Below are 21,830 nucleotides of genomic sequence, written 5' to 3'. Positions count from 1 at the left end.
CCTTGGTTTTACAGCTGACCTGAATTAGGGGCTGTGCCTGATTTATCCCAATTTTGTTGATTTGGTTTTCGTTTAAAAGATTATCAAGAGTTCAAATCTCACAATGGCAAACTATGAAACTATGTAACTTCATCTGAAACAGATGGAAACGGGTTTGTACGAAAGAGTTATCAAGAGTTCAAATCTCACCATGGCAAATTATGAAACAATCTAACTTCATCTGAATAGGAACAGATAGAAGTGTGTTTGTACTCGAAAGAGTTACATCTTCTCTTCTAAGCTTGGCCTAAATAGCCAAATGGTTATGGTACTGGGTTTGTAACCCCAAGATCAAGAGTTCAAATCTCACAATGGCAAACTATGAAATAATGTAACTTCATCTGAAACAGATGGAAACGGGTTTGTACTCGAAAGAGTTACATCTTCTTGGTGTCTGCTGACACGCTTGAGGCCTTCCGTGCTCGGTGGGCACCGCGGGGTCTGGGGTGTTTTGTTGACCCCTTTAATCACATTTTGATTTAAAGTTTGTAAGGTTCCTTTAAATTTTTGTCCTTGGTCTTACAGCTGACCTGAATTAGGGGCTGTGCCTGATTTATCCCAATTTTGTTGATTTGGTTTTCATTTAAAAGATTATCAAGAGTTCAAATCTCACAATGGCAAAATATAAAAAAAACAATGTAACTTCATCTGAAACAGATGGAAAACGGGTTTGTACTCGAAAGTTACATCTTACTGCCCCTCCGTCCTTTTCAGTGGTTGGCGGAGAGGAGGGCTGTGGCCGCAGGGGTGACCAGGATCGGGGATGTGCTGGGAGGCGGAGGACTGGGCTGGATGCTCCTGCAGGAGTTGGCGCGTCGTGCATCTGTGAGTGTCCAGGTCGCAGCCGATGCCATCCAAGACCTGAGAATGGTCGTGCTCGGACCCGACGTTATTTTGGGTCTTGAGGTGGCCCAGGTGCACGGTGGTCTTCCGTCTGAACGTTCCCCTGTTCGGACAGAATTCCACATTGGCCCCAAGCCCCGAACCCTCCCTCGGGTGCTGGTGCCCCGCAATATGAGCCGCCTCGGGGACATGCCCTCCGTGCCTTTTGGCACGGCAAAGAGGAGCTTTTTGTATGGACTGCTGCTGCACATCTTCCATTTTCTCGCCCTTGTCCGCCGCCTGGACACGCCCTGGCGTGCCTTGTTGCCGTCCGGCGGCGGAGGCCCCCAATGGGAGGCCCTCTACGGAGGTGTCCTCCCCCTTTCTATCGGGGACCTGGGTTGGAGGGTGTTGCATGCAGCATTCCCGTATAAGAGGATGCATAGGTTCATGGATTCTCAGGACACGTGCCCTTTTTGCGGTCTTGTGGAGTCCGTGGACCATGTATATATAGGGTGTTGTAGGCTGCACTCCCTTTTTAGTTATTTGAAAAACCTTTTATTGATGTTTTGTTTGCACTTCAGCCCCACGCTCCTGATCTATGGGCACCCGGTGCGGAAGGGGGTCGTGAAGGAGGAGGACCTCCTCGTGAACCTGCTCCTGGGCCTGGCCAAGTTGGCCACTAACAGGTCCAGGCAGCGGGCGATCGACGGGGGAGTCCCGCCCGATTGTTTGTCCCTCTTCCGCAGCTACGTTTGCTGCCGGATGTCCCTGGAGAGGGAGCACGCGGTGTCTGCTGACACGCTCGAGGCCTTCCGTGCTCGGTGGGCACCGCGGGGACTGGGGTGTTTTGTTGACCCCTTTAATCACATTTTGATTTAAAGTCTGTAAGGTTCCTTTAAATTTTGTCCTTGGTTTTACATCTGACCTGAATTAGGGGCTGTGCCTGATTTATCCCAATTTTGTTGATTTAGTTTAATTGGTTTCATTTAAAAAGATTATCAAGAGTTCAAATCTCACAATGGCAAACTATGAAACAATGTAACTTCATCTGAAATAGATGGAAACATGTTTGTACTCGAAAGAGTTACAATGTAATTGCCAGTAAACAAGATGATTGTTACTGGACCATGGCAATGGAACTATATTGACATATCCTAGCTATACAAATGACTCAAAAAATTGCAATTTATTTCCAAAATTTGGGAATGGCTCTCATGCCTTGGGTGAAGGGGGGGCATGGGTTCCGTGCTGCCAGCTTAAATACACTGAAGCAGGATCCCAAGAATGCCCAGACCAGTACTTAAGATTATATCAATAAGTATAGACAAGCAGGATAGAATACTCCAAGGTATACAATGGTGTGCATAATGCAATGGTGTTGAAGTGCACAAGGCAACCATGCTCCAGAAAAATAGGCACAGAGATGAGGCCTACAATGTGCCCAAGATGTTCAGCAAGCTTCAATGGGCAAAAACGTGTGGGAGCCTATGAACATTTGTTTTCTGATTTTCAAATATAGTTTGACTACTCCAATCGAATATACGAATGTTGTGCAATTTATTTTATGTCACTGAGAATCAACTCACTTTTTAATTGTGATATTGAAGAACTGGATGCACATGGGAGAATCCTGTGGAAATTCACTTGTCAGAGCAATAGTTATATTCACTATTTGGCCATCTTTCATCAGGCTTGTCACTTTTGTAACCTAAAAATAAGATTTGAGTTTAATTTTGCATTTCAAGGCGAGTGAAATAAGGTACACAATGTTCTTGACTCAAGAGAGTCTTACAATCTTACAACCGGAGACAAAAGGAAATGCTTTAATTCTGTAAGACCAAACTCTTGGAGGATAGCAGAATGGCTATCCCCAATGATTTCCTCGAACTGTGGGAACTAGAAAACCTTGGAAATGTCTTGTTTACTGATGGACAGATGCTAAAATTGCTATTACCTGGGGTGAAATATTTATGGATATCTATGAATTGATCAAACAGATTTTTTTGCTCAGAATATAGGCTCAGTGAAGTTTGAATGCAAACAGTGCGTTAACACTTTCACCTCCGAACTTTGAGTTTGAATTCAGCTCAGATTGATAGGATAAATTGTCCTATATCTACTTGCTGCAAGAATCCTAAATGGATAATCTCAACCTAGTAAGATGTAAGAACACAGTACAAAACTGACCCTGATAGAAATGCAACTTAAAGGTGTTTTAAGGATGACAGTTGTCAAAAAATAAAATTACACTGGTGTAACGGAGGCTATCCAGATTGAATAGCATGAATATGTGGAAGTCTGACTAACCACAACACCTGATAGTTTTTGGTAAGCTCTTCAATCATAGTAAGTCATGCTTCATGTGGCATTGCATGAAATAAAACATTGCAGGGAATTCAACAGCCTATATGGCCACATCAGCCAATATGGAACCAATCATTTCTGCATGTCCTAGCATATTACTTGGTATCAACAATAGTGAGCTGTATTCATGGGTTCAAGGTCAGTATGGGCCAACTGCAGTGCCGTGCAGTCTGCAAAAAGGAAATCTGCAACTAACAAGCACCATGGTGTGGGCACAACATTGATCAGCTGCAACCTCAATTGTGCCTCCAGTTCTTTCCAAGCATGCTGTAATATGGACCTCTGGGGATGAGCAAACGAGGGCTATCCTCATTTTAACCACCTCATGCAGCATCACTTCCACTTTAGCAGTCATCGAAAAAGGGTTGCACCATAATTTAGCCAAAGACTCTGATTCATGCTTCAACATTTGATTTCTTTTCAATTCACTTTTGCCTGGCGCTTCTTGCCATTCTTTTCCTGTCAGTCTTTGCAAAAGAAGAAACAAGGTGTTTACTCAGCAACAGTTATGCAATGCAAGCATTTAAGTTCTAGGTGCACAAGAGTTGCTTTGATGACTACTGGTAAGTGCTGGAAGCATTGATACGGGAACTAAGGTACCAGAGGGCCTTACTATAACTGAAGAGCATTTCTCAGAAGCACTGGGAACAATTAAACATGGGCCAGAAAATTCCTGAGACCTGCTCCTGCTCTATTGGTGTTACTTCACCTAAAGTGCAGCAGAATCCTGTTTATGTGCAGAAGTAGGTTTTTTGAACTTCTAGTAAAATGACACCAAGTCAGGAGTAGCTACATGGAATTTGCAAGATAGATACAAGAACGAAGTAGCCGTAGTTGGGTGAGAAAGAGAATTTTTGTTAAGAATCTGAGCAAGGGAAAGAAAAAGTGAAATGAGAATGACAGGCATTGAAGAGACAAGACAGCAGGATTGAGTGCAATGACATACATGCTATGGGAGAAATATCGTCATGATGAAAGGCTTTACATAGGATTACACAGGTTAAATGTCTCAGAAACAATTCATTAGGCCCAATCAGTCCAACACTCCACTCGAACCTCCTCCTATCTTTCCTTTCCAAAATATATCACTATAACCCTCTATTCCTTTCTCTATTGTATGAATGCCTGGCCTCCCATTAACTGTATGTATACTATTTGCTTCAAACATTCCATGTGGTGATGAGGTGATGAACATTCTCACCACTCTGAGTAAAGGGATTTCTAGTGAATTCCCTATTGGATTTCTTGCTGACTGTCTTATATTGATGATCTCTAGTTATGCTCTTCTCCACAAGTGCAAACATTCTGTCTGTTTCTATTCTATCAAAACCTTTCATTGTTTTAAAGACCTCTATCAGGTCATCCTTCAGCCCTCTTTTTATCAAGAGAAAAGAGATCTAGCCTGTCAATCCTTTCCTGATATATATTACCCACACATGTCTGATATCATCCTTGTAAATCTTCTCTGAGCCCTCTTCAGTGCCTTGACATCCTTTTTATAATAATGACAACCAGAGTTCTACGCAGTGCTCCAAGTATAGCCTAACCAAGCTTTAGCATAACTTCACTACTTTTCAATTCTAGATTATTTTAGAATGCGTGGATGGAATCCATCCAGACTCCGGAGTTGGGGTGTGGATGTGGGAGGATGAGTTGGGGGTTAACTTTTTTGAGTTTGATTAGTGTATTCAATCCATGCCCTTTTTTCAATTTTAAATGTACTTATCTCATGACTCACCTCATCATTCAACGTCACATCTACTTGTTCCATCTCCCTGATAAATACTGAAGCAAAATAATTATTTAATTAATAATTATCCCTATCATTACCTGGTACAATCCTGTCTATCCCTTAATGGTCCTATTCCCATCCTAGTCTTCCCTTTTTTAATTGATGTGCCTGTAAAATATTTTCCTTTTTATTATGTTTCTTGATCACTTATTTTCATAATTCTTCTTTGCCTTCTTAACTTTTTTCTCTCTTAATCTCTTCATATTCTCTCTCAACATGCACTTATTTGCTGTTTATGTACTTAATGTATGCCTCTTTCCTAACCCACAATTGGTATCTTATGTTTTTATTCATCCTTGGAGTCTCAATAGTGTTCAATTTGTTCTTTCATTTCAGCAGAATATATTTTTCTTGCACTCTGTTTTAATGAAATCTTAAGATCTGGCAGGGATAAAGCTTGACACTGGTTATTATGATTAATTTGGTCAAGAACATCTGTAACTACAAATTATTTCAAATAAGCTTTGAAGAATGCATGCAAGTGATATTTTTCCACCTGTGCCTTTAAATGGAAAGTGGACAGCTATCTCCAGCAGATGCTCGTACTAGTGGTAGCATGCCAATTTACTGATGGGTAAATGAAAGTAAACTACCTTAGTACAGGTGAGTGCTGATGAGATCAGCATGAAAAATGAGGTCATTAACCTGGCACGGCTAGTGACCTAAATAAATTGTTTAATTTTTCAAATAACTCAGGCCCATTTTGAAAAGGAAGTACTGATTGCAGGGCTCCCCTATAAAGCTGACATTTTCGACAATAAGTAACCATAGCAAGACAAAAATAAAAGCATGTCCTTTATCAGTTAATCATTACTCTGAAACAAAATCGATACCCTTGAGCTAACACTTTCATGCACAAGCCTTTCAACTGTAACATAGAGTGAGCCTACTGGCGTTGATTAAAATTCTGATCCATATTTATATAGCTCATTTTAAAACAAAACACAGCTCAATTGTCTAAATTGTTTGCATCAGCTGTGTGGTACCCCGCCTGTGTGATTTTCAAATACATGTTGGTGACGAGGGACCTACCACGCCACACCATCACCAAATTAGAGATGCTAAAACTGGTTTGATTTTTGTAGTGCTATTCAACATTAACTCTCTCTTAACATTTTCCCAATGTTAAAAGATCAGCATTAGTGAGCAGGGTCAAAAGTATGCTTCTTACTTGGTTTTGTAGTTTATTTGGAAGGAACAACATGGCTCCATCAAATGCCCTGATTCTTCCTAATAGATCACTGTGGCTGAACAGCAGTGCCATTCGTAAGCGTTTTGATTCAATGCCCGGCATGAAGGTCACTTGGTACTGGTACAGGCGCCATTTTGGGGGTGATCTGAAGGCAAAAAGATTTGTGACGATCTTCACTGGAATCCCGCTGGAACCTGCAAATACCCAATATTAAACAATTCAATAAATTTAGGAGAAACTTCACATAGCATTGGAAAGTACCACATAGTGGGTTACATCCTGTAGGCTTCAAATGTATGCAACAAATCCGGTTCTGATTCAGCGGAGCACACGGTCAGTCAAATTACTTAAGGGGGTCAGGTTCCTCAGAGTCAATGGCCGGATTTTCAACCACTGCCAAGGTCGAAGATGCCTGGGGCCAAAGATTAGCCCCACTCACTCGCATGCCGGTTCCCTAGCTCCATCCCACCTCTGGGCCATTTTTGCAAAGGCGGGATTGGCATTGACAGGGTTGCCCACCCGCACATGGTGGGTATTATTTTCACTAGTGTGGAGTTTTACTTGGAGCTGATATATTTGGTCACCGCCCTTGTGCCCTCCGACACGGCGTGCTTGGCCAGTTCCCCGGAAAGCAGCAGGCACACGGTGGTCTGGATCTCCTGGGAGCTGGCGGTGCTGTGCTTGTTGCAGCGGGCCAGGCAGGAAGCTTCGCCTGCGATGTGCTCGATAATGTCGCTGATGAACGAGTTCATGATGCTCATAGCCTTGGAAGAGATGCCAGTGTCAGGTGAACCTGCTTCATCACTTTGTAGGTGTAGATGGAGTAACTTTCTTTCCTGGATTTCTTCCTCTTCTTGCTACCTTTCAGTGGTGCCCTCTTCTGGGCTTTCTTGGTACCCTTCTTGGAAATTGGGGCTTTCTTCTCCTCCGCCATGGCTACAGTAAACCTTGGGTAGTCAATCAGGCTCATTAACAAACTACTTGAAGCCAACTGAAAGAGGCGAACATGAATTTTCCAGTCAGCCTCCACCAGGTTCCTACACCAGGATGAGGTGAGTTTAGGCTCTGGAAGGCTGGCACCCAGCTCAAATGACCTCATCAGGCTTTCCCTGTCTGCCTGGGTGCAGGAGCAACCACAGATCATCCCCCTGAGCCCAATCTTCAGCAAGTGGTGCCCTGGCTGCTGAATCTATTTTTTAATTAAAGATTTGATAAAGTTGGATAGTGGGACCTCCATGCTAAAATGCCCTCTCTTTTACTTTAGCTTCCATTATATCCTATTGATCATCTCAAGGTGGAAGGCCCCTGTTTGGAGAGCCCTCTCTCCATCCTTAATTGGACAAAGAGCTCATCTTCATGCCAATTAATGTGGTTTCCCTAGTCAAAATCCCAATGAGTGTTTCCTCCTGGGGAGGGTCTGGGATCCAGAAACAGCCCCGACATCCGTTTCCGGCCCCAGAGGGAACCTCCAGCCCAAGTTTACATGAGGCCAGTCTCCTTACACAACTTATCCTTACTTCCATGAGCTAACTGAACTCTGTTTGCTTCTAAGAGGCATAAGTAGAACACCAAGGTCGTGCTTCACAGAAGAGTTATCTCTTCCATATTAACATGCAAGAGTGAAAAAATATACAGATAACTATTATACCTTAATTACATCAAGACCACTTCCAACCTCAGTTTCCTGCAACATGTTGGATGGGGTGTGGAGCACTGAGAACATTGTCTTCAGCATCTGGTCTTCTCCTAAAGTCTGGGCACATTGGATCTTTATGCAAGTCGGTCAAATCACAGCAAATGAGATAAATCTTAACATGGTCATGTTCATTACCTCCTACGTCTGTAGCTGAAAACCTTTATCCTTCTCTTCCCCCACTCAACCGGGATCTTTGTGTAAACCAACTGATCAACTTCATCCGTACTTCCTGATACTACAGTTCTCTAGTAACAGACAGAGTTGCCAACATATACTGACAGGATAGAGCATTTTATGGTGCTTTGGAATTATTGCTGCCTTGTAAAGTTCATGGGTTTATCTATCCACAACTTTCTGATATGCCACTGCTCTCACCACCTCCGGAGATCCATGCTGAATGCCATGCACTGCCTCAAGCATGCTCTCGACACCTCTCTGGTTAAAGCACTAGCTCACTCTATTTCAGAGGTATCCTGTTCGGCAGTTCCATTTCATTTTTCATCTCATCCTGCGTTTTAGCAGAAAACATTTTTCCTTCTTTCAGATGTCATGGGACCGCAAGCTTCAAAATGGGAGAAAGGTAAGGGAGCCAAAAACAGGGTCCTTGGATAATAAGGGAGATAGTGACCATGATGAAACAAAAAAAGAGGGTGTATGATGCATGTCAGGTGAATTCTTCAAGTGTAAACCAGATCCAATACAATAGGTTGAGAGGGGAGGTGAAGAGGAAAATAAGACGGGCAGAGAAAGAGTATAATAGAATGATTGGCAGTCAACATAAAAGGGAATGCAAAAAATCTTTTACCAGCATGTAAATAGTAAGCAGGTATTAAGGGGTGGAGTGGATCCTATTCAGGAAACAGGGGTTGATATATGATTGGAAATACAGGTCAAGGCTAGAACACTCAATGAGTTCTTTGTATTGGTGTTTACTAAGAGGAATCTGACAAAATATCAATAGAAGCGGAGATAGTGGAGGCCATGGATAATGTGAAAATTGAAAGGGGGGTAGTACTGGACAGGATGCCACTGCTTCGGCTCGGTTAGTTACCTGGTCTGGATGGCTTGTATACCAGGATGCTAAAGGAAGTGGGGTGGTGTAGAGGAAGGGCTTGCTTTAATTTTTCAAGCTCTCCTAGATATGGGGGAGGTGCTAAAAGATTGGAGAGTGGCAAACTTATTCAAGAAAGGGTGTAAAGACAGTCCTAGCAACTACAGGCCAGTTCATCTAACAACCATGGTTGGTAAGGATTTGGAATCCACAATCAGAGGAAAAATCAACAGACAATTAGAGAGGTTTGAGTTAATTATGGAGAGCCGGCATGGATATGTGAAAGGCAGATTGTGCTCGACTAATTCAATTGAATTTTTTCATGAAGTAACAGGGAAGGTTGACGAAGGGAATGTGGTGGATGTTGTCCATATGGATTTTAAGAAAGAGTTTGACAAAGTGCCACATAAAAGGCTGGTTAACAAAATTGAGGCTTATGAAATAGGAGGGTCAGTTGGATAAAAAAAATTGGCTTAAAGGCAGAAAGCAGCAAGTCACAGTAAATGATTGTTTTTTAAGACTGGAGGCTGATTGCCAGTGGCATTCCCCAAGGGTCAGTGCTAGGACCACTGCTTTTATTGCTACTTAAAACGTCTTGGATCTTGGAATACGGAGTAAATTTCAAAATTTGCAGATGCTACCAATCGTGGAGAAGTGGCAAACAGTGAGGATGATATGAATTGTCTGTAAGCTAGACTAGCAGCATGGGTAGACAAGTGGCCCATGGAATTTAATAAAGAGAACTATAAGGTGATACATTTTGGCAGAAAGGATGAAGAAAGGCAATATAGATTAATGGCACAATTCTAAAAAGTGCTCAGGAACATAGGGACCTTGGGATGCATGTGCATTGATCTTTTAAGGTGGTAGGACATACTGAATGGTTAACAAAGCATATGGGATCTTGGACTTCATAAACAGAGGTATTAAGTACAAAAGCAGGGAAATTATGCTGAACATTTCTTAAGCTTTGTTTAGGCCAAACTAGACTATTGCATCCAGTTCTAATCACCACACTTTAGGAAAGATGTAAATGTCCTTGAGAAATAACTGAGTAGTAGGAAACAGTGAGTAAAGGTTAATCGATATTTTCTGGGCAGGAGGAAAGTTTGTAGTGGAGTTCCCCAGGGGTTGGTATTGGGACCCTTGCTTTTTCTGATATCTAATTAATGATCTAGATTTTGGTGTGCAGGGGACAATTTCAAAGTTTGCGGATGATAGAAAACTTGGAAGCATTGAAAATTGTGAGAAGGACTGTGCAGAACTTCAAAAGGACATAGAAAAGTTGGTGGAGTGGGCAGATAGGTGGCGGATGGCGTTCAATGCAGAGAAGTGATCCATTTTGGTAGGCAGAATATGGAGAGACAATAAAAAATAAGGGATACAACTCTAAAGGGTGTGCAGGAGCAGGTGGAGACAGCAGTCAATAAAGCATACAGTATCCTAAGCTTTATTAATAGGAGCACAGAACTTGTATATGGCACTAGTTAGACCTTAGCTGGAGTATTGTGTATAGTTCTGGGCACCACACTTTAGGAAGGATGTGAATGTACTGGAGAGAGTGCAGAAGAGGTTTACAATAATGGTTCCAGGGATGAGAAACTTCAGTTATATAGATAGATTGGAGAAGTTGGGAGAAGCTCTCCTTGTAGAAGAGAAGACTAAGAGGAGATTTGATAAAGGAGTTCAAAATCATGAAGGGGCTGGACAAGGTAGATAGGGAGAAGCTGTTCCTGCTTGTAAAAGGATCCAGAATGAGAGGGAACAGATTTAAAGTGATTTGCAAAAGAAGCAAATATGATGTGAGAAAAAACTTTTTCACACAGCAAGTGGTTCAGGTCTGGAATGCACTGTCTGGAAGTGTGGTGGAGGCAGGTTCAATCAAGGCATTCAAGAGGGCAACAGATGATTATTTAAATAGAAACAATGTGCAGGGTTACAGGGAAAAGGCAGGAGATTGGCATTGAGTCACAATGCTCATTTAAATAACTGGTGCAGACAAGATGGGATGAATGGCCTCCTTCTGCATCGTGACAATTCAGTGATTCTGTGAAGGTGCAGAGGGGGTTTACCAGAATGGTTTCAAGGATGGGAGATTTTAGTTACAAGGTTAGGTTGGAAAGGCTGGGTTGTTCTCCTTGGAGCAAAAGAGATTATGGGGAGATTTAATAGAGGCGTACAAGATTATGACAGGCTTAGATAAGGTAGACAAGGAAACATTGTTCCCACGAGCTGATTGTACAAGGACAACGGCACACAGATTTAAGATTTTGGGCAAGAGATGTAGGGGGAATGTGAGGATAAACCTTTTTTACGCACTGGGTAATAACGGCCTGGGACTCATAGCCCACAAGGGTCGTGAATGTGGAAACAATCATTGATTTTCAAAGGAAATTAGATGGGCACTTGGAGGAAGTAAACTTGCAGGGCTATGAGGACCAAGCATGGGAGGGGGACTGACTGGATTGCTCCACCAGCAGCCAGCATAGACTCGATAGGCTGGATGACCTCCTGCTCGTAAATGACTTTATAGTCTTGGATACCAAGATCCCTCTGATCCCATATCTTCTTCCAATCTCACCACTTATCATATTCTCGCTATTCCCTCTGATCATTACTTCTCTGACTCTAAATGACCAATCCTCAGCAAAGGCCAGAGCTCCATCTCTTTATGTACTTATCTTAATGAATTTTGACGTTGGCACAGTGCTGAGCTCTTCTTACATTGTCTTTGCCTCTGTGTCCACTTCTTTGTCTGGGTGTCTTAATCCTGCAAAGCAGACCCTTTCTCCCATCTTCAGAGTTCCACAGGGTAGTGTCCTCGGCCCAACCATCATCTGTTGTTTCATCAATGACCTTCCTTCCATCATAAGGTCAGAAGTGGGAATGTTCATGGATGATTGCACAATGTTAAGCACCATTCACAACTCCTCAGATACTGAAGCATTCCATGTACAAATGCTGCAAGACGTGGACAATATCCAGGTCTGGGCTGACAAGTGGCAAGTAACATTCACGCCACATAATTGTCAGGTAATGACCAAATCCAATGAGAGAGAATCCAACCATTGCCCCTTGATATTCAATGGCATCACCATCACTGAATCCCCCACTATCAGGAACTCCCTTCCTAATAGCACTGTGGGTGTACCTACACCACATGGACTGCAGCAGTTCAAGAAGGCAGCTCACTACCATCTTCTCAATGTCAGCTAGGGATGGGCAATAAATGCTAGCCCAGCCAGCGAAGCCCACATCCCATGAATGAATAAAAGAATTCTCATTCCACCTGAAAACTTTCCTTTGGCCTCTGACTCTGTAGAGCTTTTCATATGAATTGCAGGCATGATATCAGCCACTTCAATTTTTCTACTCTGCACAGTCACTCTAACTTCTACCCATGCTCTTTGGCCTTTGCTGTTTCCTTCCTCCACCCAAACTGATTCCACTTCTTGACTTTCTGAGCTAAGGTCTTTTCTCTCTAATCTCTTTATCCATCCGTTATCATCAGGGCTATCCCTCCTCCATTTTCATATGCTTATCTCTTGTAAAAATTAAGTAACCTAGAATATTTAGTTCTCAACCTTGATCACTTTGCAAACACATCACTGTCAGAGTTATTAGATCAAAACTATTAATCTCTATCTGTACTGCTAATTCATCTAATTTGTTATGAATTCTTCATGCATTCAGATATGGTGCTTTTAGCCTCGACTCTGTTAATGCATTTTACAGCTCTTCTGGACCCAGCTTTTGTTTCTTTTCATGTTCTGTTGCCAATCCCTTTGCTTTGTGTCATCATCCAGTTTATCATTTAAGCACTGCTGACTTCCACCCTAACACTGACCATTACATATGGTGTTCCTTCCCCTCCTGCCTCTGTATTTGTTCTACACTGTAACTGACTAGAAAAGAGCAAATTGAGGAAATTGAGGAGAGGGGATGGTCAGAGGGTATAGTGAATACACGGCCGGGTCTGGGATTGGAAGATGGGGACTTTCCCCTCTCCGATGCTGAACGTTCAGCGCTCAGCAAAGGACTTAGTTTCATACCCTTACACCCTCATCTCAATGAATTTCGGGCTCGGCACGATGCTGAACTCTTTTTCCGCCGACTTCGTCTCCGTGCTCACTTCTTTGGGCAGGAGTCCTTTCCCGTTCAACGGATCCTTTTACCCACCTCCAATATTCTCCCTCCACCTGGACCCCTCCCTCTGGATTCTTACCTTCTCTTGATCTTTTCATTGAGAACTGTTGGCGTGACATCAGTTGTCTCAATTTCTCTGCTCCTCTCACCCATTCTAATCTGTCTCTCTCCAAACTTACTGCACTCCATTCTCTCAGGTCCAACCCTGACATTGTAATCAAACCCGCTGACAAGGGTGGTGCTGTTGTTGTCTGGTGCACTGACCTCTACCTCGCGGAGGCTGAGCGTCAACTCGCAGACACTTCCTCCTACCTCTCCCTGGACCATGACCCCACCACTGAACATCAAGCCATTGTTTCCAGGACTGTCACTGACTTCATCTTCTCTGGAGATCTTCCTCCCACAGTTTCCAACCTGATAGTGGCCCAACCTCAGATGGCCCACTTCCACCTCCTACCCAAAATCCACAAACAGGACTGTCCCGGTAGACCGATCGTGTCAGCCTGTTCCTGCCCCATGGAACTCATTTCTGGTTATCTTGACTCCCTTCTCTCTCCCCTTGTCCAGTCCTTTCCCACCTACATCCATGATTCCTCTGACACATTACGTCACATCAACAATTTCCAGTTCCCTGGCCCCAACCGCTTCCTCTTCACCATGGACACCTCCATCCCCACCGGGATGGTCTGAGGGCCCTTAGCTTCTTCCTCAAACAGAGGACCGAACAATCCCCATCCACCACTACTCTCCTCCATCTGGCTGAACTTGTTCTCACACTGAACAATTTCTCCTTCAACTCTTCTCACTTCCTCCAAATAAAAGGTGTGGCTATGGGTACCCACATGGGCCCCAGCTCTGTCTGTCTCTTTATGGGGTATGTGGAACATTCCTTGTTCCAGTCATACTCCGGCCCCCTCCCACAACTCTTTCTCCGGTACATCGATGATTACTTCAGTGCTGCTTCATGCTCTTGTCGAGACCTGGAAAAATTTATCAATTTTGCTTCCAATCTCCACCACTCCATCATTTTCACATGGTCCATCTCTGACACTTCTCTTCCCTCCCTTGACCTCTCTGTCTCAATTTCTGGTGATAGACTGTCCACCAATATTCATTACAAGCCTACCGACTCCCACAGCTACCTCGACTACAGCTCCTCACACCCCGCTTCCTGTAAGGACTCCATCCCATTCTCTCAGTTCCTTCGCCTCCGTCGCATTTGTTCTGATGATGCTACCTTCAAAAACAGTTCCTCTGACAAGTGCTCCTTCTTCCTTAACCGAGGTTTTCCACCCACGGTCGTTGACAGAGCCCTCAACCGTGTCCGGCCCATCTCCTGCGCATCCGCCCTCACGCCTTCTCCTCCCTCCCAGAAAAATGATAGGGTCCCCCTTGTCCTCACTTATCACCCCAGAAGCCTCCGCATTCAAAGGATCATCCTCCTCCATTTCCGCCAACTCCAGCACGATGCCACCACCAAACACATCTTCCCTTCACCCCCCCGGCGGCATTCCGTAGGGATTGTTCCCTCCGGGATACCCTGGTCCACTCCTCCATCACCCCCTACTTCTCAGCCCCCACCTACAGCACCTCCCCATGCATACGCAAAAGATGCAACACCTGCCCTTTCACTTCCTCTCTCCTCACTGTCCAAGGGCCCAAACACTCCTTTCAAGTGAAGCAGCATTTCCCCCAACTTAGTCTACTGCATTCGTTGCTCCCAATGCAGTCTCCTCTACATTGGAGATACCAAACGCAAACTGGGCAACCGCTTTGCAGAACACCTGCGGTCTGTCCACAAGAATGACCCAAACCTCCCTGTCGCTTGCCATTTTAACACTCCACCCTGCTCTCTTACCCACATGTCTGTCCTTGGCTTGCTGCATTGTTCCAGTGAAGCTCAACGCAAACTGGAGGAACAGCACCTCATCTTCCGACTAGGCACTCTACAGCCTTCCGGACTGGATATTGAATTCAACAACTTTAGATCTTGAACTCCTTCCTCCATCCCCACCCCCTTTCCATCTCTTCCCCCTCCCTTTTGTTTTTTTCCAATAATTTATATAGATTTTTCTTTTCCCACCTATTTCCATTATTCTTAAATCTATACCTTTTATGCCCTGTTAGTCTTATTTCACCCCACCCCCACTAGAGCTGTACCTTGTGTGTCCTGCCATCCATTCTTAATTAGCACATTCTTTTAGATAATATCACCACCTTCAACACTTCTTTGTTCTTTTGTCGGTGACATCTTTTGATTATCTGCTCCTATCACTGCTTGCTTGTCCCTACAACAACCAACCCCCCCCCCACTTCTCCCCCCCACCCCCACCGCCCCCCTCCTTAAACCAGCTTATATTTCACCCCTCTCCTAATTTTACTCAGTTCTGTTGAAGGGTCATGAGGACTCAAAACGTCAACTTTGTTCTTCTCCTCTGATGCTGCCAGACCTGCTGAGTTTTTCCAGGTAATTCTGTTTTTGTTTTACACCACTTTTATTGCCTTTTCTCCATGAATTAAAGGTCACAATTTGAGAGGCTGCTGTATTCCTGATAGGTAGCTGGTTTTCTTAAAGTGCAGGGCCTCATTAATAGTGCCAATATAGCTTCAGGATGCATAACTGCAGCCAAATGGTACTTATGAATCTTAAAATGTTCTATATCATCAATGCCCAGATTGTCCTTGGCCACAACAGAATAATACATGGCGGTTTCAAGATACCATAACGGCAGACATAATGCCTTCACCTTACTAAGCTCTATGGTGTCACTACTGTTTGAAGGATTAATTCAAAAATGGTCACTTTTTTCTGCACATGTACCCCAGGGGTACATCTGGGCTATTTTCAGTCAATGGTCAGCTCTGAGGGTTCTCCAACTATCCCCATTGCAAACAGTCAGTTTCACAAAAAACAAGATTGTGCTCCCCTTTAAGTGCAACATCCCTTCAAGAATTGTGACTATCCAGACTACCCACCCTCCTGAGCAAGCGTATTCCCTGTGCACAAGGATATTAAAATTATTTAAATGATCCGAGTTTGCAGAATGAATTTACCACACAACTGACACCGATGTACCCAGAAGCACTGTCCATTTTTAGCATTGATCAGGTAATTGTCCCTCTGTTTTTCAGTCACAATTGCCTTTATATCTTTCCTTGCTTCCTCAGGATTGAGAAGACTTGCTTCCACTACAGTTTGATGGGTTCTGAGATGGCTGATAAGTCCCATGCTCGATCCGCAGTCTCTGCAAATGGTCCTTGAAGATTTGGGTGGATGAGTTGATTGGAGGTTTGTGCGCCATCTCTGAAGCCGCAACTGCCTCTCTGCATCTTCGCTGTGTGGCAAATCCAAGAAAAATCCAAGGAACAGCACCAATCACTGTAAAAGGCCTTTTTTGAACTCAAGTATACCTTTGACTCTGTCAACCATTGAGGCTAATGGAGTATCCTCCTCAAATTTGGCTGTCCTCAGAAATTTGTCACCATCCTCCACTTCCTCCACAATGACATGCATGCGGTGATCCTCACCAGTGGGACCATCACAGACCCCATCTCAGTGAAGAAAGGGGTCAAACAAGGCTGTGTCATTGCACCAACTCTCTTCTCCATCTTCTTCGCTGCAACACTGCACCTTACCTCCAGCAACAATTTACAGAACAGATGGGAAACTGTTCAACCTATGGTGTCTACAATCCAAAGCCCAAATCATTCGAACTTCAGTCATTGTTAATAACACAATATAATGCGTACATTATCTTGAAGTTCATCAATTAAGTCATATTACAAACAACTTGTTCTAGTTGTTTGCTGCCTGATAACAGCTTCAATTATATGCAATCATGAGCACTTAAGATAAATTTTCACAGGAATATATTAATGATTTCTACAGCGGCTGACTTAAAAATTACTTAAAATATTTAAGCCAAGTATTTTTTTTTTACCTGATTTAGAATCTTTCACATGTTCCATTGCTTTTCTTGTATTTACACCAAAATCAAAGATATTGCGCCTCCTCGGACGTCCTCTCTCCATCATTACTTGTCTTTCAAAACCAGCAGATACTGTCACTGTTGAGCAAGAAAATGATCACTTTTAAGCCTCATTTCATGAAGCTCTTCTCCAGAGAGCCCTATCCCCTGGAAGCATACATCTTTGTAAAACTCCCCTCCTAATGTAAACATTAGGGAACATATGGTTCTAAAATTCTACAGTTCTCCCGGTCTCCCACTAAAATTCTAGACAGGTAGAATCCCAAAGGAAATGGGGATGGTTAGGACCTTGCAGGATTTGAGAGCCCACAGGCCTACAGAATCCCACTGCAGTAGATCGGGCAAGCACAGGTCCCAAAAGACCACTTACATTTGTCTGGTCAGCTATTGAACTCAGAAGAAAAACACACAGTTCACTATTTATATTCCACAATTAATTTTCTTGCCAAATAACCTTAGATATTTCTGATGTTATCAGCTTGATTATTTCACTGGACTGTGAATTTCAAACGTTTCCTTGTGCAAACATGAACAGTGCAACAATGGTATTTTTAAAAATGAATTGTGTAATTTAAAAATAATGCTAGCTCATTGGGACATTATAGAATTAGTCCCAGACGTTCTCCACGGTGCAATTAACAACTATTAACACATAAGTGTGGGCAATACTGGTGAAATACAAAATAACTCAAAGTACATTTGGGATTGTTGATAATTTTCTACAAATAGAAATTAGAAAGGGAATCTCAGTCATATCTTACGGTGAGTTCTATCATTTTAGTCCATATTAATAATATTAACGTGACAAAGCGACAGTAGCTTTACCTAAATACTTTAACAATTATTGACAAAAATGTCAAGTAAAAAATTAACAAGAAAAAAAACAGAACAAGTATGAAGAACATTCCAGCGCTACTTCATCAACAATTGTGTGCAAAGGTCACATAGATAACCATTTGGGAAGTGGAGGGCTTTGTAAAAAGCCTGGTATTAGGCCCTGTGCCTACTCAGCACTGGGTACATTCAAACCATGGCCCCTCTGTTTAAGGGAAGACGGTGAAGGTGCAGTAAGGTGGCTGAGAAAAGCTGAAGAACCCAGCAAGGCCACAAATCCAGAGGTCCTGCATTTTAGCTCCATTTCCTGAAGCCAGCCAGCTGGAGAGCCTGGCAAGGAAAACCAATGGCAGGGGGCTGTAAACGGAGACTTGAGGATGCTGCCTAGCAATCAGGAGAGAGGAGAGATGTCAGCAAGCTAATGTAGGGATGGGAGAATAAAGATAAGTTGGCAGGTTATCAGATGCGGAAAAAAGAAGTTAGAAAGCAATGGAGAGAGGGAAGAAAAAATTAACAAGAAATTGGGAGCTGGAGGAAGAGAGATTGACAAGCAGGAGGGCTGGGGAGAGTGGAGGGGGAGTAGGGATTCTGGTGATCAGGACTGGGTGTAGCTAAAAATTTCTTTGAGTGGTCTGGGAAGCACTTCCTCCTCTGGATTCAAAATGACTATTCTTTCCTCCCTTTAACTGCCAAGTATCCCAATCCTTGGAAAACCCATACAGCAACAGCTAATTTTAAATTGGACTCCCAATTGCAGAGAACAAGCCTGATCAAAATATGTTAATTAACTGTCCTGCCTTGCTTTGTTGCAGCTCTTGGATGCTTAGGCATCCACTGCCACAAAAATGGCAGCAAGAACATGCATAGCATACGAGAGACACATTGTCGTTATTTCAATACTTAACACACCCTCTACCCTCTTCTGACACGAAAGGGTTAATATTGGGGTCCATGAGGCTGAACTGCTGCTACTTGAGGCCCTAAATGATGGTGTAACATAAGCTCATTAATATATATGTGAATGAGGGCAGAGCTTTCCACCATTCACCTTGTGCCTTTTGCCCCAGAGAAGCAAAATTGTTTCTTTGGGCAATTAAAAAGCCAGAATCTTTTGTACCTCACATCCTAGGCTTTCACAGTGATTTTTTTCCCCCCCAAAAAGGTGCGCTGATTTAAGTTTCAGGAGATTTTCCTTATCTTCTGACTCTTCTTGCTGCTTTCATTGCATTTAGTTAGCTGCATTTTTGTTAGCTTTCATCACACTATTTTTAGCATTTTTAATATCTTCTATTTTTCACCCCTTACCTTTGCAAAGAGTATAACTCTTATTTAGCACCTTAAATATAACAGGTTGCATGTTCTTCTGGGAATTCATCTTTGTAAGGTGGAAGACAAGGAGATGGTCAACGGGAATACCAAGAGGGAGTCCAACTGCATTGGAGGTTGTCTGTCCCAAGCCACCATTAACAAAGTATGTAACTCCATAGTCCCCAACAAAACAATCTGAGCAGCAATTTGTTTCTGCCACCTATGCTTCAACATCTTATTACACAGAGTAGGCTTGATATGCTGAAAATTGAAGAAGCAGATGCATACTTAGATATGTGGAACGTGGTTATAAATAAGTGATCACATAGTATACTGCTGGGTTGGGTTATCAAACAGTCTTTACTGTCTGCTGGTAATCTAGCAGACCAATTCATCCTACCATTATATAAAATCCATAGGATTGTTACCAGGTGATCCACTGTTATATTACTGCCTAGGTGGTGAAGATGAAAATCTGTCCCTATCATTTGAGGTATGATGTTTTTGTGTGGCAAAGCTGTCAATTGTATGCTAAAACTTTAGTGCATCTGTACTAAGATATGAACATGCTTTTGATGCAATAAAAGAAATGTATTGCTGAAAAAAGACATGTCAAAGTTCTCCATCTTGCACTCATCAGGACACTTCGCAAGAATACCAATATAAGGGAAAACAACAATTTATACTATGGGAGAAGATAGTGCTGATTGGTTGGTAAGTGGACTCTGATTGGTAGAGGTGTTGCCATAGAGAATGCACCAATTGATGGTGACTGACAGTTAACTGCCAAGCATTGTTTGAAATTTAAACCAGGCAGCTTGGCCCTGATTGGTCAAGGCATTGTCCTGAGGAAGGAGTCAGTGAATGGCCATCATTTATTTTGTTTAGTTGAAACAGGCACAATGTGTGTACATGTTCTTTCTGTCTACAAAGACAAGAGCCCTGTATATTAATATATGCAGCTTCCAGTATACGCAAATGCACCATACTGCAAACCCGACTGACAACCAATTTAAGATGCAAGGCGCCTGCTGGCTGGCCAGTCGATGCTTGTTAAAATTGCACTCTACATGGGGCCAGGAAAAATAGGGTAAATAGGTCGCAGCAAAAATTTTATCCATTTGCATATTTCATTTCCATCAGGGCAAAGGGTTAAAATTGGGGCTATTAATTTCAGAGTGGGAACTTCCTAGATACCATTTCCCAATATTTTAGAATGTGGAACACCTATTTTTCATTATGTTCACTTTAATGGAGCATTAATAATGGAGGTTAATTTCAAGGACACACTAAGGTAAAGGTTTGTGCATATCAGTCAATCCTTGATTATTTTCCTCACTCTCGTGTTTGCTTTCTACCAATACCCAGGTTCTCAGCATGTTTTGAGCCAGTTGTTTAAAAATGTTGCCTCCAGTTTATTACTATCATCAATATGTTTTTCAAAGGGAAGCCTATTATCTGAGGATTGATAGTTTCCTCTTCATTTCTGAACAGGCAACAATTTCTATTTTTAACACTGAAAACTATCACAATGTCAGTTTGACTGATTGAAAGAACTTGCATTTAAAAAATACCTTAAGGATATCCTGAGGATGTTAAAACACGTTTCTGAAGTGGGCCAATGTTATAATGTGGGGTAAAATTGCCAGTCCCTTTGCACAGTAAATAAGCTCCCACAAATAGCAATGGGAGACATGACTAGTTAATGTAACTTGGTGGTGCTAGCTGAGAGTTAAATATTGGCCTGGACACATCAGCAGGGGAAGGATATGTTGATAAGGTTAAATAAAGTAGGGTGGGAGGAAGCTCATGCAAAGCATAAACACTGGCAGAAATCAGTTGGGCCAAATGACTTGTTTCTGTGCTGCAATTCCATGTGTATTTGGGATTATTAATGATTTTTAGTAATAGTAATTAGGAAGCAATTAGCAGTTATCTCTTATGATGAATAGCTATGTTTTGAAATAGCTCTATTAATTTAGTCCATTCTAATAAAACTTGTGATCCAAAGGCAGTAATTCTACCCAAAAGCTTTTCACAGTTATTGCCTTAACAAGAAAAAGAACAGAACAAAGATCAGATGAATTTCAGCATTTCTTTATCTACTATTGTCCACTAAGGTCACAAATATGTGCAACCAGTGCGGGTCTGCTGCTGGATACTTATATAGCAATGATCAACAATAAAGAAAGGTGAACATGGCCACTTAGCCTATCATAGTTCATCCACCAGATAGATTCTCCTTATTGCTGCATGTTATTATTTATGACTGATGGCAGAGTTTTTAATCAGCAATACTCCACCCAGAGTTCTACACATCGATTACGCTTTGTGCGAAGAGGTTCCTAATATCTGCTTTAAGTTTTCCCTTTATAGTTTGAAGCACAGTCCCTTTACCCTATTCTCAGAATTAAGATTGAAGTAATATTCCAGACTTACCTTTTCAATACTGCTTGCTAACATGTATAGCTCTCCAAGGTCACCTCTTAGTCACCTCCTTTCAAGGCTGGAAAGTACACCCTTGGAACACCACTAATATTTTAACAAGACTTGTACCACGGAGCAGGTCAAACTCTGAGCCTCGGATGCTGATC

General features: G+C 42.6%; 1 protein-coding gene across 1 annotated transcript in view; it reads right to left on the bottom strand.

The window, feature by feature from the left end:
- LOC121284135 (piwi-like protein 4) overlaps window positions 1-21,830 on the bottom strand; it is an 84,249-nt gene that overhangs the window by 59,097 nt on the left and 3,322 nt on the right. The window contains exons 2-4 of the mRNA XM_041199308.1: window positions 17,047-17,172; window positions 6,192-6,406; window positions 2,451-2,572 (exon numbers count right to left, since the gene is read on the bottom strand). Of these exons, the coding sequence (XP_041055242.1) occupies window positions 2,451-2,572; window positions 6,192-6,406; window positions 17,047-17,172 (463 nt within the window). The remainder of the gene's footprint in view (window positions 1-2,450; window positions 2,573-6,191; window positions 6,407-17,046; window positions 17,173-21,830) is intronic.

This window comes from Carcharodon carcharias, chromosome 11, assembly GCF_017639515.1.
Source record: "Carcharodon carcharias isolate sCarCar2 chromosome 11, sCarCar2.pri, whole genome shotgun sequence".
Lineage (NCBI taxonomy): Eukaryota > Metazoa > Chordata > Chondrichthyes > Lamniformes > Lamnidae > Carcharodon > Carcharodon carcharias.
This window is presented reverse-complemented; position numbering and strand designations above follow the sequence as displayed.